We start from the raw sequence: 18,742 nt of genomic DNA, 5'->3' as shown, positions 1-18,742 counted from the left end.
AATACCTTTTCCCCCCAATTCGAACCGAACACGTTTCTGAACTATGAATATGGTTTCCAACTCTCAACTCTCAGCAGAATACCATATTTGTCTTTCTCTTTTATGTGGAATATCTTTTTCTTCAGTTTCGTATGGATTACGTTCCCCTAGTAGTAGTCTGCGCACACTTCTTCTTCTTCTTATTTCTAACTGGGATCATTACTTTCTGGGTGCTCCGGTGTTGAAAACCCGTGTCCACAGCAACAACAACAACAACAACCGAGCTATCCTCCATCAAAGTCGTCGATCAGAGCGCTTCCTTCGATCCCAACCTCGAATTCTCCATGACTAAGCTGAGGGTGGCTACCAAAAACTTCTCCCCAAAGTTTATCATTGGCGGTGGCAACTTCGGAATAGTCTACAAGGCCAAGCTCTCCAACGGCGTCACCGTGGCCATCAAGAGACTCAACCCAGACGCTTTCAAAGGCTTTAATGAGTTTTGGGCGGAGATGGTGACACTGGGTATGCTCCATCACCCAAATATCGCTAAGATTTTTGGCTATTCCATGAGCGGCTCCGATAGGCTCCTCATCTATGTAGCATGGGTGCGTTTCGGGACTCGGGTGCGGGTGCGGGTGTGGGACTCGGCAATTTTTGAAAAAGGTGGGTGCGGGTGCGACGGGACTCGGCGATTAAAAAATTATTAAAAATATTTTTATTTATATTTTTAATATATTGCTAAGCATACTTTTTTACATTATACAAATATATACCAAATTTAAGAGCAATAGACAATAGTAGATAATAACTAAAACATGATGTTCATAAATTAAACACAACCCACAAGATTGAAATTAAAATATTCATGATGTTCAGAAATTAGAATACAACTTGCAAATTTGAAACTAAAACAAAATAAAAGATAATCAACAAGACAATCAAATACTAGCATCATCATCAACATCAACATCAATAGCTTCACTTCGAACTTCCCTTTCACTAGTAGTAACACTAGTGTTAGCATTTCCAATAACCATAGCCTCCAACTCTGGCTCATCAAGTGTAAGGGCTGCATTCTCAAGAATGCCAGCTCCTCCATGTATGTCGCTTTCATTCCAAGTGTCTCCTGCAATATCCCACATCTTTGTTGATGTATTTACGTACTCCTCATTGCGCCTTGACAAGAGTCAAAGATTAGAATGCACATAGACCAAATCTTCAGCGCGTGCAGGAGCCATTTTGTTTCTTTTTAAGGAATGAATGAATTTGTATGTGCTCCAATTCCTCTTAGCACATGAGGATGAACAAGGTTGTCCAAGAAGTTTAAAGGCAAGGGATTGAAGAGTTGGAAATGCGGAGCCATGGTATTGCCACCAAACCAAAGGTAGTAAGTCCCACCTATCTGTCAAGGCATCTGGTGAAGGAAACCTCCCTCCTGAAAATGAAGCAAACTCACACTTCACTGTCTTTAATTCACTCTCATCTTCAAAGTATCGATCCAAACACTTGCTCCTTTCCATAGAAATTTCATGATCCCGATGTGGCGAGATGCGTTTTGGATTCTCCGAAAGCCATTCAATGGAGTAATACTTAGTTAAAGAGTAAAAAACAAATATAGATGAAACGTATGTTTTACTAGAAGAGGGAACTAAGGAAAATAGAAAATAAATGTACTTACTTAGGATTTAAGGAATGAGCCAAGCAATGTAGTGGTGTACAATTTTTAGTCCATCGATCAATGAGTATATCATACACCACACTCCAAAATGAACTATACTCATCATCTTCCAAGCCTTCGTGCCGATATATTGCTGTCTTCACCTTCTCTATCATTGAATCCCACATCTCATACACAAGATGAAGACAAGGCTTATCTGTGTCGGCTACTCGTAGCATATCATTAATAGGTGCTGTGAATTCAAGGATATAGTCAACTTTATCCCACCAAAGATCACTTAGAATCATATCTTTCACCTTTACAGCTTTTCCAACATCATCCTCCCTATAAGAAGCCCATTGCTCACTAATAGCCATGGCTTGAAGGCATCTTTTTATCAACTTCAACCTTTTCAGCATTATAACAATTGAAGCAAATCTAGTATTAGCAACTTGGAGCAATTTTAATGGACTAAATTCATTAAACATTGCCAACCTCATTGAATGGTTCATAATAAAAACACGTATGAAAGATGCATCTTCAGCAATACGTGTAATCCAACTACATTCCTCATATGTAACTTCATTCTTTTCAGTGTTTTTTGCTGCACAAATATTCTTCAAAGCTAGATTGAGAGTGTGGACAACACAAGGTGTCCAAAATATTTTAGGATACTCACCTTCAATAAGAGCTCCAGCAGATTTCATCACATTAGCATTATCAGTGATGACTTGGACAACTTTTTCATGTCCAATCTCTTTTATAGCATCCTTCAACACCCCAGCAATATAATGCTTGTCTTTGAACTCACCCGACCCATCAATTGCCTTTACAAACACCGGACCCCCATCTGATACAGCCATAATATTAATAAGAGGCCTTCTTTGTGGATCTGACCATCCATCAGAAACTATGCTTACACCATTTTCAAGCCAAGAATCCTTAATTGGTTTCAAGAGCCTTTCAATATGAGCTTTTTCTTTTCGCAAAAGTGTTGTTCTCAAGGCATTGTATCCAGGAGGAACATAACCTGGGATGTTATGGGTAGCAGCATATGCATAGGAATTACGATAATGTGGGTTCCTTGCAAAGTTAAATGGAAGCCCACAAGTGTAAAACATCCTAGCAATTCTACTATCCAATTCATATCTAGTAGTATTCTGGAATGCTTTCTCAATAGGAGAAATCCCAGCCACCTTCCTCCTTTTACCATCAACCGGATTTGTACTATCACTCCCTTCCTGTCTCCGAAATGGGGAAATAGGTATAGGCCCACAGCCTGGGATAGGTGGGGGTAAGGGAATTCGACTTCTTTGTTCACTCTCTAACTTATCCTTCTCAACTTGATCATGCATTCGCTGCATTTCCAACCTATGGCTTGGTGTCACATTAGGACATGCTTTAATACCTTTATTAGCAATTTTTAATAAATGAGCCTTAACCCTAGAATAGGATCCCAAATAAACCACACCACAATAATTGCACTTAAAGTATGTGTTTCCCCCTTTTTTAACAGTAGCACCCGGTGGTTTTTCTATTTTAGTCACATATTGCCAAAGAGGACATTCAGCATTTGGCACTTCTTAAGATGAAGTTTCTGTGCTAATAACTTCATCCATTGCAAACTCAATAGATTCAATTTAACCTACAAATAATAACTATTAAGTATTAAGTATTAACTAAATAAATTAATAATAAATCAAACCCAAGTTCTCAAATTCACAAAACAGATTCACAATGAGTAATAAGTACTAACTTAACTATTAAGTATTAACTAAATAAAACTAAGATTGAAAACTAAGAGTCTAAGATTCACAAATCAGTCTCACAAATTCACAAATCACAAATCATTGAAATCAAAGATCAAACTAAGATTGAAAGGTACCTGAGTTAAGAATGCGTGAGAGAGAGTTGAAGAAAGAATGAGCTGAAGAACAGAGTCACAGCAAAAAGCCAAGCAGAGATAGAGGCAGAGTCGCAGAGATCAGAGCAAGAGAGAGTGAGACGGAATGAGAGAGAGGCAGAGATGAGAGAACTAATGAGAGTGAGGCAGAGAGCTAATGAGAGTGAGAGACGAGTGAGTAGGGTTTAGTATTTTTCTTTAAACGGTGCGTTCTGTGCGTTTTTTTTTTTTTTTTTTTTTTTTTTTTTTTTTTTTTTAAATTTCGGCCGTTTCGGCCGATATCTGCCGATACGGCTGATACGGCCCGAGTCGGCCCGATTCAGCCCGAATCAGCCTGAGTTGGAGCCGCATCAGCGCGCGTCGGCGCGAGTCGGCTAAAAACTCGAGACTGCCACATGGCATGACTCGGTCGGACGCGGCCGGACGTGCGGGCAACGGCGTCCCTCGCGCGTCACCGCGTCCGACGCCGGTGCGGCACCTCCGGTGCCACGTCCGTGCTTCATAGCTCCTCATATACGAGTTTTTTCAGAATGGCAGTTTGGACCGTTGGTTGCACTTGGAGCAGGAGCAGGACGTGGCTGCGTTGACATTATCTTGGGGTACCCGGATTCAAATTGTCAAGGGTGTGGCTAATGGCCTCCTTTTTTTGCATAGTTTGGACAAGCCCATTGCTCATCAGGATATTAAGTCCCGCAATGTGTTCTTGGACTCCGATTTTCAAGCCCATATTTGTGATTTCGGCCATGCAAAAAGGATCGACACCTCCACTTCTTATGCGTCCACTCAATCTGTGGGGACAATACACTACAAGAAAAAAGGGCTATTGCGGCGGTCCAAAACCGCCGCTAAAGCCCCAAAAACCGCCGCTAAAGGTACACGCAACATATAGCGGCGGGTGCTATTGCGGCGGTCCTTCCCGTCGGTGCTACAGTGCCGCTATAGGTAGATTGCGGCGGTCGCTACAAGCGCCGCTATAGATACACCTTTTAGCGGCGGGTTAATGTTTATTGCGGCGGGCATAAAACCGCCGCAATACGTCCTTAGAATTCGCTGGATTGACTTTTAGCGGCGGGATAATGCCCGCCGCTATTGGTGTCTATCTTTAGCGACGGGCAAAAAGCGCTGCTATTGACAGTCATTCAAAACAACATATTGTACTTGTAGCGGCGGGCCACGCCCGCCGATATTGGTCCCTACCTTTAGCGGCGAGCAAACAGCGCCGCTATAGGTATTTATTTAAAACATAAAATGTGACCCTTTAGCGGCGCTTTTTGACCGCCGCTATAGGTTTTTTTTTTTTTTCCTAGTGGGTTTTAAAACTGCTATTTGCTAGTAAATAAATAGTTCACAAACTTGTTACAAAAGACCTGTAATAGTTTTAACTCTACTAACACAATACCACAAATGTAATTAATTAACAACACCACAAATGTCTTGAAACTAACATAATATTAACATAGAAATATATTATCAAATACATAACATTGTCTATAACCAGCATCTTTAAATTAACAAAAAAAAGATGTGGTCATTTGAATAAAACAACCGTTGAAATTAATCTAATACTATAATCAAAATTCTAAAGTGTTTAAAAATATCTTTTAACACTTGCAAGAAATGCGGTTGTTCTTCCATAGATCCGGAATAAATGACATAGATGGTAAGTTTAAAAAATCTCACTTGTAGATAGGAAGGATTTTTTCAAGAAGGGAGAGGAGAGAGAAGTTCTTCTCAACACCCTTTGCAGGTTTAGACAGCAACAAGTAGGACACAGGGCCAACAAGGACTGGAACAGTATCTACTCCAAGCTGCATGAGACACAAAGGGAGTGGAACTCAATATACAGCATATATTAATAAATTGATTTATAGGTAAAGAAAATTGAAAGGAATAACTTGTAATTATGATCAGGGCCCTGTACTATTAGTATAGAAGGAGGATTTATGATAAGAAACCATCATGATGCTTGCATTGCTAGGTTTAACTTCTAGTTTCTATACATGTATGTCATATCAATTTCAAACCATTATCAACATTTTTTTATTATTATTAGTAAGCTACACACACACAAACCAAATGGGTTTCGAACCCATAACCTCAGCATCCACCCACACATGTGAGAATTGGATGAGCAATTTGGGTTCAGTGCTTTATATTTTTTCTCATCACTACTAGACAATTCTCCTGTACACATTAGGAGAAAGAAATAAGAAAAAACCAACTTCGAACTCAGATGCAGTTTTTATTAGACCATATTGACATAAATTCATAGGAGCAAACTTCAGTCAGTTAAGCATAAAAATCTTTTTTTTTTTTTAAATAAAAATATTGTGACGAAACATCAAAAACAAAGGTTTGTTTCCACAAACTAATTCAAGAGGATTTCCAGGCTACAAGAAGGTGTAATGTCAAGTTGTAAATAAATTCTTTAGTACAAACTACTCTTCCAGCACTTCTTTTATTTCTCCTCCTCACCCACCCCAACCCCAAAGAACATGCCAGTAGAGGTAGGCAATTGATATCTTTGATTTTAATTGTTAACAGTTTATACTTGTTGCTGCAGCATACGAACCTGTAAGCTAGAACCAGTAGCAGTTGCTAAAGCGGTTGATTGCTCCCCCTTACTCCACCTAAAAAAATATTTCTTCACAAATTACTTAAATTGCCAAGGCACATAAGAAAATAACCAATGCTATACCAAGAAATTATTTTTTGTAAGTAGCTGACCAGTTCTTATGGTTTTGCTTGTATTCTCTTCTTTGGCTATCCTTTCCACCTATTCTTTCTTGAGAACTTTCTGAAATAAAAGAATATTGGTTAAGTCTCTGTATAATGCTGAAAAGTAATAATATAGAACTCCATCTTAAAAGATCTTAATAGCAATTCTGCATTAAACCCTTTGACAATAACATTGTCATTATAAAGGATATCAAGTTAGACAGGAAGCAGAAAAACATTAACAAGATGAAAGGGTGAGGAAAAGAAGGTGGGGGGGGGTGATGTCCTTTTCTATGAATTTTGCACAAACACTAAAAATGTCAAATCAGCTCATCACGAGCCTTGTAGCTATATGGTATTGTCCAGTTCTCTCCACAGGAAGAAACTGGGTTCAAATATCCACACTCCCTACTTGTTGGAAGCAAACCAATTCTATAGTTTCTCCCACATTTGAAGATTAAGGCATCACAATCAGATATTCATGTTGGGGTTTTAATCTCTCTGTCCCAATCATTTCTTCTACCATACAAAAATAGGACCAATATTCAATTAAATAAAAAAGGGTTCAGATATCCTATTGGAATTTTATTTGTTCCATTTTTTGTCTGTAGCATTTGGAAGAGCAAAAAATTACTCAACAATTTCTTCATGAAAGAATAAGAAAAACAAGTTGCTTTTAGTTTTCAAAATCATATAATTAATCAATGAGTTACGAGGAAACAAAAAAAAAGTTTATAACAAAAAACATGTCAAATCAAACTTCAAATAACCAAAAGTGATTGTGCTGTGTAGTGTGTTCACTGCATTTCCTTGCTTCACTGGTGCCTGTAAATACTCCCAGATAAACTATACTAAACTGAAAAAAGAGTACATACAAAATTACCAAAATTCCAATAACAAAAAACCAAAACAATCTTCTACATCTTATTCCAAAGACCCATATAAACTTCAAATAATTTTTCCCCAGAAAACTAAACCCAATTTCTTTACAAAAAAAAAAAAAAAAAAAAAAAAAAAAAAAAAAAAAAAAAAAAAAAAAAAAAAACCAAATCATCAAACATGTCAGCTACAGAAGAAAACAAATTAATAACAACCAAATAACTGAACAAACAACAAAGATTCTGTAATCTTCTACTTAGAGCATTAGCAGAAAACCATACACACTAACAGGAAAAAAAAAAAAAAAAAAACCCTATAAATTATAAGCTCTAACTTCCCCCAGTTTAGTAAAAGAGAATGCTTGTTCCACTAAATGAGTCCTTATAAACTCTCATGATTGAAGTCAGTCCAGAAACCTTACAGCTACAATACTCTCTAAATATGCTCAAATTACTCCAAAAGGCATACTTTAAAATTATCCAAGAAATTCCTCATCATCTAATAATTCTATTGCTAATACTTTCGGGTTCAGATGTAAAGCTGGCTGCTTTTACATTATCATTCATGTAGATATTTCATGCCATATTTTTACAATACAAACATGAAACCAACACATATATTAGAAGTATTAAAGTATTACTTAGCCTAGGTGGAGCCTAGCAAAAATTATTTGATAAAATAATGAACATTAACCATGGGTCATAGTGTCAGTGGAGCCCAGAAGTATTCAAGAAAAACTTAGCCTCGAGGTCTAAGTCTTACTTTTATCATGACAAATATGGACCTAACATGAACTAGAAATTTTGGAGGTTTTCAATTATCTTAAAGATGCAAGGATATTGGTTGATTTACTGAATTGGCGTCTAAACCAGCCACAACTTAGGAACATTCATCATTAATAATGGTCAAGTGACTGAGTTTAACTGAAATTTTGGTCATTAAGAACTATGACAATAAGCTTATACTTCTCAAAATTGTAGTTCACAAGGCTAACTGGCTTATGAAACACTCTAGAATTTAAGTTGACAGGAACCTTAAAATTTTAAGAACCAAAGATCAAATCAAAACTAAGGCCAAAAAACAGAGCACCCATGTTCACTTTTTGTTAGCTTTTACACAACTGTGTTGACAATCTTATGACAAAATCAAACTCATTATATGCTACACTAGTATTTTGAGCATTCAAATGCAATGGACAACCCCACATACTTATACCAAGTAATGCTACCATTGTAGCCATGAGTCTCACAGTAATAGCCATTGTCCCCAACAGAAAATTTTACTGACTCCCTGAAAACCAAAGATTTAATCTTCAGCCCCGCTAAAAAGAATTGTGAAAACATAATTGTGAAAACCAAAGATTGCATATTTCAAAAAAATGTTAATTAAGTTTGTTAAGAAATATTTTGCTTCATGTGAAGAATAATAGTACTTAAAAAAAGATAAAAGTTTAAAAATTAGTTCTCAAGGGTCCAATAACCTTTTTCCTTCTTTTTTTTTTTTGGAACAATGCTTGTTTATTATTATTTTTCCCACAAATCAGTAAAATAATTTTAAAATCTTGGTTTTATTTTAGTATCTTGAGAACCATGTATAATATTTTAAATCTAATAGAGTTTAGTCAACTTAATAATTGGTAGACCGAAATTATTAGTAGTTTTTTAGAAGGTTTGTGGCCTGTGTTTTGACAAAAGTCGTCTTAACTTGTGAAATTTACAAAGCAAATAACTTGTAACTAGAGGAAAATGGGGATTATAAAAAATTATATATTAGCTGAAAGATGATAAATTTTGAATGCAAGAGGATTTTGCCATTTTAGGTGTATGTGTGACAGACAGTGTGAGGAAATTGATTGCAAACTCAAAAAAAAAAAGCGATGATAATCCAATCAGACTATTTTACTGCAATAATATTTTACATACATACATACATTATATTCATAGATGGCGTTGGGTACTTCCAACCATGCGTAAATAAGCTAAATTCTATTCTCGAAATTTATTAGTAAACAAAAAAACAAACTGACACACATTCTTCTTTTTTTTTTTTTTTTGCTAAACTTCAATATCATTCATACGAAAAAGAGGATACTATAGCTTGGGAGTCTACCACAGAAGCAAAAAGGATAACCTCAGGTAGATTCTCCTTGTTAAAACACAAAGGTAATGCAGAATTCAAAGCTAACTTTGCAGCATTATGTGCTGCAATATTACAAGACCTACGGACCCAAACAAAAGAGCAACTGAGGAAAACTGAAACAGAGTTGTACTGACACACATTCTAGATGCAATAGCTCTGGGCTCGGCTATATATATATTTTAGTACCTTCCATATAAGAGTCAACAAATACCAATTGCACCTGATGCAATTGGTATGGATGGTCAAGATTTAATGATGAAAATAAGAAGTAAAATTGATGGCAAGAAAAAAAAATAAAAAATAAAAGAAAAAAAAGAAACAAATAAATGTGAGGGACTTGGGTGTTCTCCACGGTACAATTGCATTTAGCAATTCGACCTGATCCAAACTCGTCACAAAGGCTCCTACTATAAGGAAAATAAGTGGTGAGAAAAGAACAATGAGAGCAGTCCAGCCTGGAGAATTGGTTATGATTATCAATGAACTAAAATAGCAGTAATAGAGGAATAGAGAGAATCCGGCTAAAGTCCAACCAACAAACTCGCTTGGTGGAAAGAGTACAACCATTACTGCCATTGAGGACAAAAATATCATGGAATTAGAAATCATGAACAACCAAAAAGGGTATGTTTGCTTAAAAATGGCTAACCCTGCTCCATGTGGTGCTGTGATATTCAATTTGTACAGATCATCTGGGTTACTGATTTCAGTCTGACAACATGAAACTAGTGGGTTCAACCCATGACTAATTATATTGCATCTTTAATCATCACATTTCTAAAGGTAATGCATGCTGTGCCTTTCTCATTTCAACTCAAGATTTCCTTGAAGAAAAACATTAAGTATCATAGCCATCAGAGTTGTAAAATATTAACTTAAAAAGCATCTATGCTTCTAAGGAAATAGCACAAAGCATAAAAGGCAATATTCAAAAGCATACCGATGGCAGATCTCACAAGTTATATCTCCTTTCTCATTACACCAATGCTGGGCGCACTTTCTATGCGCATAATGAGGAAAAAAAATTTAAGTCATTAATATACCAGTAAACCAAAATAGCAAAGAGAACTAATAACAAATTCACTTCAAATAAATAAGAAAAGAAAAACAAAACATTAGAAAAAAAAGAATGAGCATTGTTATTCTCACAGCAATGTTGAAAATTAAAAATAAATAAACAAAGAAAAAGCTAAGTTCAATATCTATCCTGTAGCCCCATAGGAAACTGCACAAACATCAACTTGGAGTAAAAGTTTCAGTAATCATGCATGATTGTGACAATGCACCAAAAGAATTTTGAACTTATCATACTTTATTTAAAGAGCCAAGCTGTACAACTCCATGCGGGCAACAGAAACAACAACGATAGTCTACAGGACAAAACAAGAACAATATTGTTAAAAGGATATGAAAGTGGATTAGTGAAAACCAGAAACCATAAAAACAGAGAAAAACAAGATACATCAATGGAAATGTTGGACCACCTAAAACCATATCTCCTACCATGTAGCCATCAACTTATCACAATACAACTATTAATAAGTCATCTGTTTATTCATCTCTGTTGTCCAAATGTTAATAAATTGCACCTCAGGTTATGATAAGTCAGTAACATACGTAGCAAATTAGGAGTTGAATGAATACCTTACTCTAATTGATATTCTACAAGGTAAGGTTTGTTTAATCTGAGTAGCCTATCAGAGTGGCATGCACCACTACTGTTAGTCCAAGCAGAATAAAAGCATGCATTGGTCCAATGGTTGGAACACATTCAGACACTTAGGTGTGGCACATGGACAAACAAATAGTATCTTGTGATTCACAGTAATATATATATCAACATGCTTTAAGTAAACAAACTTCAGTAAATTAACTGGTTGTTCCATTATCAATCTCACAAGCCAATTAAATACTAACGCAACAAATGAACATCAGGTCCATTGTATTTCTCATAGATAATGCCACCGTCACCACCACCACCACCCACAACCCCAACCACCAAACCCACAACTGTATCACCACTACCAGTCGGGAAAATAAAAACAAAAACACCACCCCCCGTTGAAATCAAAAAGCCATTAAAATGCACACAACCATGCTTAGCCCATTGTATACACTGTTTGACTCAAAATTGAAACAAAGCTGATATAAGATCAGTCATTATCATCAACATAAGAATTTCCAAAGAAACCCAACTAAGTTCTATGTCTATAACTTTGAAGAAATGGTAAAATGCAGATACCCAGAAACCAAAACATCTAAAAAAAGCAATCTTTAACACAAATTGAAGCGATAAATGTACAAACAAAAATAAAAACAAAAAGCCATACCTGGAACTTTGCGAACCAAGTTGGACAAAACTGAGTGGTCGAATTCAAAGCTCAAAGGAATGTTTATCGGAAAGGTCGATCAAGGTCTAGAGGGAGAGAGAGAGAGCTCGAACCTAGATTAGAGAGATCTCGGTAAGGGTTTTTGATGAGGAGCAAGCCGCCTCTACTGATGGCGGTGCCAGTTTGAGGTGATGAGATCAGGTTGCTCAAGCCATGGGTTTCTGTTAAGAGGGAAGGTTCTAGATTAGGGGCATGAACCGTTAGGGTTAGAAAGGATAAGAGAAATGGGTCGGGCTAGACCTGACCCATTTCTTTTTGGACCTAACTAGGCTCGATTTTTGGGTGGTGGTGGTGGTTTTGGTTGGGGGTTGGGAGGTGGTGGCTGTGGCTATGGGTTTGTGGACAGTGGTAGAGATGAGACAGTGAGGAGATTTTCGGTGTCTGAGAGAAAGAGAGAGAGTGTGGGAGACTAGCTAAAAACGAAAAGGCGCTCAAATGAACAGGGAAAAAAAAAACAGAGGGAAAATTTAGGTTCGGGTGGGGGAAATGTAAGGGCCTATTGCGGCGGGTCAATGACCCGCTGCTATATCTAACCTTTGGGCTGCTGAAACACGTTTATTACGGCGGGACATTGGGCCGCCGCTGTAGCGCGCCACAATAGCTATAACTATTGCGGCGGGCTTTTGACCCGCCGCAATAGATCTCCTGTACAGCAGCTGGCCCAATTTGCGCCGCAATAAGGCGACCTATAGCGGCTGTTTTGGCACCCGCCGCAATAGGTCCGCCGCAACTGCTTGATTTTCTTGTAGTGATAGGTTACTGTTACATGCCCCCTGAGTACAAGGCAGGCCTCACTACAGCTACACTTGAGGCTGATGTTTTCAGTTTCGGAATCTTAATGTTTGAGATTGCTACTGGAAAGTGTCCCAATTTGCCTATCCTTTTGGACGGGAAAGAGGTTGGGATAGTTGAATGGGCTAGGAAAATGCTGGCCCAAAATAAGCATATGAAAATGGTGGATGCTAATATTTCGTGGGAGGGTGGCCTAATAGAGGCCCATGTGAAAGAGTATTTTGAAATTGCAGGGATGTGTACTAGTGAGACACAAAAGGAAAGGCCAACTATGGCTAAGGTTTTTCAATTGCTAAATCCAATTCCCATGTGAATTTGTATTTCATTTTCTAGATTGTTTGTTGCATAGTAAATTAAATGGGTTATATGTTTTCTAGACTTTTTGTTGAAGGATATATTAAATAGATTGTATGTGTATTAAATAAATTGTATGTGCACATACCTTGGTAGAACGAATCATACACTTGCCGAATTTTGCTCTTTGCTTTTTTTACAAATTCTTCCTTATGATCTCTTCACCTTTTGGAACACCTTCAAGTCACCAAAGGGGCTACTAGGTCTTTCCGTATATTCCATTCTCCAAATCCTAGGGCATTGTAGTTGGTATCCCTAGAGAGAGACAATCTATCTGAGAGAGTACTTACAAAAACTATCCATATGTTTTTTCTCCTAGTCTATAGTAATATGACTGTTATAGGAGTATTTAAATCCAAATAGGGATAAAGCTACTATCAGATGAGTGGTCCTTAAAAATGCTCAACCACTCATCTTAAATCACTTCATTACTCATCGCTAATCTTGACAACTTATCTCAGGATCAGTTTAAATTTGAACTCATCAAATTAAGTCCATGTATTCGATAACCCATGTGGATAATACATGGGCCAGAGGTTATAGGTTAGGTCAAATCTGACCCAATTACTAACATCTCTCACTTGTCCACAATGGGTACTACAGTACAAACTGGCTTCTCTTAATCTTTTGTCCATTCCTCTCTTTATATAGAAAATAGAGTGTGCAACCCAATGAGAAGGTTGAGGGTAGGAGTACTAAATTAAGTCATCATCTAAACTAACATTATACATTGCTCATAATATCTCATTTATGCCCCATATTATTTGATCACACCCAATCAAGTTTCTTTAATCCTTCATGAGCTCAAAACTCAAAGCAACACTTGATCCCACACCATAAAATTTACTCATGATTATGTTGAAAAACAGATTCTTCATAATTGCACGAGCTATGAGGCATCAAATGAATGGTGTGTTTTAAATAATAAACTCATGTCAATCCATTCACACTTGATCGCTTTCCCAGACATGCTCCGCGAGATTATATTATATTATGACCCTAAGTTGACATTGTGGACGCCCCAAAAAAAGGCTTTGGTTTGTCGCACATTGGGTCCTTGGCAACGTGGCTCTTTGTGTGCATGTGTTTCTTAGGTGAGGTGTGTTTATAAGTCTCTTTTTCTTATTTTATTTTTAGGAGTTGCTACTAACCATTGGTTTTGTATTAGGTATGATTGGTCACCTATTTGTCTAATTCTTTTTTAGTTAGCTAATTAACTAAAAACCAATTCAAGAGTAATTAATTAATTAAGGTAAACCAAAGTCTCGAACCAAAAATCTTGTACTCGGAAGTTCTGTTACGAGTGGGGAAGGTGTTAGGCACCCCATACCACCTATCCAAAGGATATTACCCCATTTTAATTTTAATTCCAACTTTAAAGTTTTAGAAAAAAAAATTAGATACTTGGCATTTGATTTTTTGGAAAAGATTTTGTACAATCAAAAAAAAAAAAAAAAATATATATATATATATATATGAGTATTTATTTACATATAATATATCATGTGAATATTTATGGCAAAGAATTATTTACAAGCAAACATGTGAAATAAAAAATAAAAGAGACTCACACACAGGAAATGTGAGAGTTTACTATGTCACAAAGTAATATATAGTTAGCATGTGAGTATTTATTTAGTATGTATTTAACATGTGAATATGTACATAAAAAAAAAAAAAGAGACTAATAATAGCTTAAAAGTGTAATATTATTTTAGTTTTGGTAGGCATTATTACATCTATTTTGTGTTTATTCCCATACTTACATGTACGTATGAGAGTTTGCAAGTTTGTCTAAAATATAGTATTATGTGTATTTTTCTCTTGTAGGAGGTTAAAATTAATGAACTAAGCATGTAGACATGAAGCCAAGAGAATCCAAGGGTGAAGATCGATTGAAAAGTGTCTTTTGAAGAATTTAATGAGTGAAAAATGTGTGGAAACATAAAAAGAAAAAGAGAAATTCATTTAAGCCAAAGATGGAAAAAATCCTAGCATGAAAATATTATGACTAATTTTGGTATTTTGGCCATATATTTTTACTCTAATGTCGGATTGACTTGATTTTTGTGGCCACAAAAGAGGACTTGATGATCTAAAACTTTATAGTTTACCAAAATTTCAGAATATAACATTTTAAAGGCCAAAACAGATCTAGAAGTTGACCTACTGTTGAAAAACATGAATTGACATTTTTTATTTTCCTTTTTAGGGAGCATTTGTTTTAGGGTTTTAAATGTTATAAAAATTAAAGAGATACAAGGGCAACCATGCTTTTTGGCTATTGGAAAACCTTATTTTTCATCAATTTTTGAGGTTTTTTTTTTTTTAATTTATTTTCTATAGAAGCTTAAGAACCTAAGCTAGGGTTAGGGTGAATCTTCAAGGTTGTAAGTTGTCCACTATTCAATCCAAGCATATTTTTCATGTTTTGATTATTGAAATCAATAGTTCTCTTTTCATAATTTTTTTGTTAGATTAATATTAACTTTCTTATTCTTTTATAAGTCTATTATTGAATCTTCTAATTATTAGAATAGGGTTTTATAATCTCTCTTGTAAAATGTAATAATCTTGTTAGATATTACTTTTGTCATAGTATAGCCTCTAGGGTATGCGATATTTTTGAGTTTTTCTAGCAAAGTTATTATTTTTTAGATTAAATTATTGGCATAATTGATAAATGTAATCAATCAAAGAGAGTTTTATTGATAAAGCTTATTTCAAAATCTTCCAATCAGATAGTTTATGTGCTTACTTACTCGATTGTGTGTTAAATTGGATTGATAATGAATGCTTAATAATATTGGTGGACAAACCCTAACTTCCTAGTGATTTTAATTATTGAATTTTACTAAACTTTCTTTGTCCTAGTTTCAATCATATTTTTCTATATATTATTTTGACAGGTTCTTATTTTCCTTTTCTTGGTGAAACGATAAACTTTGCTACACTAAAATTTGTTATTAAATTCAAGGTTTTCAGACCCAGACCATCCATTGAACCGTAAAAGGGAGAGGTTCAAGGTTTTTGAGATCAAACCGAGGTCGAACCAGGGTCGAACCGTGATGATGTCATAATTAATTTAATAATTAATTAAAGCCTAAATATAGATATTAAATTTATAAAACTAGAAAAATTGACAATATATCTATAAATGTGGGGAAATTTAACGATTTTCAAGCATATATTTAATAATTAAATAAGAAAATTAATAAAATAAAATAATAGCCATGAAAACATTAAAATTTATGATTAATTTTTGAAGTAAAGTTGAATATCTTTGAAGGATTTTAATTATAATTTTTTTTATTCCTTGTAAGAGATGGATAATTTAATTAAGTAGAATAAAATTGTGTTAAGTTGTTGTTGTTGTTGTTGTTGTTGTTGTTGTTTTTTTTTTTTTTTTTTTTTTTTTTTTTTTTTTTTTTTAAAATTTGCTAAGGGGTTGGACCGCACAGTTCTCACCGGTTCGTGCGGTCCAACCCTGGTTTTAACGGTTCATGGAATTAACAAAAAATCCGGTTATTTATACTTAAAAAACAGATTTTCATCCCGATTTTCGATTTTCACGGTCCGACCTCCCGGTCCGGTTCGGTTCTGAAAACTATGATTAAATTGGCCGACATCAGAGACTCACACACTGGGACAATTGGAACAAGACGGGGCCACATTATCTTGGGGGACGTGAATTCAGATTGTTAGGAGTGTGGCTAATGGTCTCTCTTTTTTGCATAGTTTGGACAAGCACATTATTGCTCATCAGGATTTGAAGTCCCACAATGTGTTCTTGGACTCTGATTTTTAGGCCCATATTACTGATTTCAGTCTAGTAAGGCGGATTGACACCTCCACTTCTCATGCGTCCACACAATTTGTGGAGACAATGGGTTACTATTACATGCCCTCCTGAGTACAAGGCAGGCTTCATTGAAGCTACACTTGAGGCTAATGTTTACAGTTTGTGGAGACAATGGGTTAATGTTCGAGATTGCTACTAGAAAGTGCCCCAATTTGCCTACCCTTTTGGACGGGGAAGAGGTTGGGATAGTTGAATGGGTTAGGAAAATGCTGGCCCAAAATAAGCATATGCAAATGGTGGATACTAGCATTTCAAGGGAGGGTGGCCTAATGGAGGCCCATGTGAAAGAGTATTTTGAAATTGCAGGAATGTGTACTAGTGAGATACGAAGAGAAAGGCCAACTATGGCTAAGGTTTGTCAGTTCCTAAATCGAATTCCTACATGAATTTGCATTGCATTTTCTAGATTGTTTGTTGAAGAATAAATTAGATAGGTTGTTATAGGAGTATAGTTTTCTCCTACTCTACCTTAATTTGAATGTTATATGAGTATTTAAATACACGCAGGTATAAACCTGTTATTAGATGAGTGGTCCTTAAAAACGCTTAACCGCTTATCTTAAATAACTCTACTACTAATCACTGATCTTGACAACTCAATTCAGGACCTGTTTAAATTTGAACTCATCAAAACTTATATGATAACCCTTGTGGATGATACTTGGGCTGTAGGTTATACGTTGGGTCAAATACGGCCTAATTACTAACATCTTCCACTCATCCTTTACTGGTTACTGCAGTTAGATCTGACACCTCTTAATCTTTTGCTCAATCCTCTATTCATTGATAAAATAGAGTGTGTGACTTGATGAGAAGGTATATGGTAGGAGTACTAAATTAAGTTACCATCTTAACTAACATGGTACATCACTCATAATATTTTGTCTATGCCCTAGATTATTTGGTCATACCCAAATGAGTTTCTTTAATCCCTTAGGAGTTAAAAACTCAAAGCAACACTTGATCTCTTACCAAATGCTCATGATTGTGTTGAAAAATAGATTCTTCATAATTGCATGGGCTATGATCCATAAAATAATCATTTCCAATCACTTATGCCAATTCATTCACACTTGACTACATTCTTAGACATGAAACATGAGATAGTATTATATATATCATGGCCCTAAAATGACATGCTAAAGTAGCAACATTAGACATTCACTTCGTGACATAATTCTAGGTTCAAAAGGGTACAAAATGGACTATATTATTGTTAACTAGGGCTCACATAGTGATGGAGCAGGGATCTATCCGATCATTCCGATAGTTAGTTGGTTGTAGCATATTTGGAGAACTTGTGAATCTTCTAAATTCAAACAAAGTTTGAGCTTTGATAGTTGCTTGGATACTTGTAAAAATTGGTTTCATTAGAGAATTTTTTTCATTTTGTATTATTTTTTAATAGTGTGTTTTTACTATGTTATTGAGTTGTTCTAGCTTTCTAGCTCTTGCTAGTACTAAAAAAAAAAGAATGAATAGGTTATTGTTTAATTAAATGAATACCCCTCTTTTCTTTTTCGCATTACACAACATGCTCTTGATTAAATAAAGTCCACTAGGTTTCATCTTAAAAAAAAAAAAAAAGTAGAATGAAGGAATGAAAACAATGAGAACTCAATCATATCATATACTATATACTAAAAGTAGGACTTAGAAGCCTTGTAAATGTGGTACCCAAACCTGTTAGTGTTGCCTTTTAGGACAAAGGATTTGGGCTCCCAATTTATTTATTTGTGGGTTTCCTCACAGTCCTATATGTAGTTGCTTCAAACTCTGCCTAGATAGTCCAATTTTTGTTACCTTTGTGATTTCAAGCTCAACACTTCCCTACCCTCTGGTTTTTCTTATTCCTTTCACTTAACTTTCCTCCCTTTTTCCTTTTTTCTCTCTTTTTTTAACCCCCTTCATTGTTTGCCCTCACTTCGCTTATATAGTCTCTCCTTAGTGGGATTCAAATCATTACTTTTTCACTAGTTCCCATGTAATCCCACTTTCACCTAGAATTCCTAGAAACAATCATGTCTTCTGAAGATTCTCTTGAAACTTGTTTCTGATTCCAAATGGTG

General features: G+C 35.7%; 1 protein-coding gene and 1 long non-coding RNA gene across 5 annotated transcripts in view; one reads left to right on the top strand and one right to left on the bottom strand.

Annotated features, from left to right (window-relative positions):
• Positions 1 to 18,742, top strand: part of LOC115985760 (probable serine/threonine-protein kinase PBL1) — a 35,992-nt gene that overhangs the window by 10,397 nt on the left and 6,853 nt on the right. Inside the window, exons 2-4 of the mRNA XM_031108661.1 lie at positions 241 to 578; positions 4,060 to 4,342; positions 12,427 to 12,762. Coding sequence (XP_030964521.1) covers positions 241 to 578; positions 4,060 to 4,342; positions 12,427 to 12,762 — 957 coding nt within the window. The remainder of the gene's footprint in view (positions 1 to 240; positions 579 to 4,059; positions 4,343 to 12,426; positions 12,763 to 18,742) is intronic.
• On the bottom strand, positions 5,088 to 12,227 carry LOC115987665. Of its 4 annotated transcripts, none has more exons than XR_004091174.1 (6): positions 11,606 to 12,227; positions 10,587 to 10,645; positions 7,028 to 7,082; positions 6,267 to 6,336; positions 6,112 to 6,169; positions 5,088 to 5,347 (listed from the first exon to the last, which is right to left on the bottom strand). It is a non-coding gene; the product is annotated as an uncharacterized LOC115987665 (long non-coding RNA). The 4 variants fall into 4 exon arrangements; XR_004091173.1 differs by lacking the exon at positions 7,028 to 7,082 and adding an exon at positions 10,216 to 10,275 and having other exon boundaries at positions 11,606 to 12,218; XR_004091176.1 differs by lacking the exon at positions 10,587 to 10,645 and having other exon boundaries at positions 11,606 to 12,219.

The sequence above is a fragment of the Quercus lobata genome, chromosome 4 (assembly GCF_001633185.2).
Source record: "Quercus lobata isolate SW786 chromosome 4, ValleyOak3.0 Primary Assembly, whole genome shotgun sequence".
NCBI lineage: Eukaryota > Viridiplantae > Streptophyta > Magnoliopsida > Fagales > Fagaceae > Quercus > Quercus lobata.
This window is presented reverse-complemented; position numbering and strand designations above follow the sequence as displayed.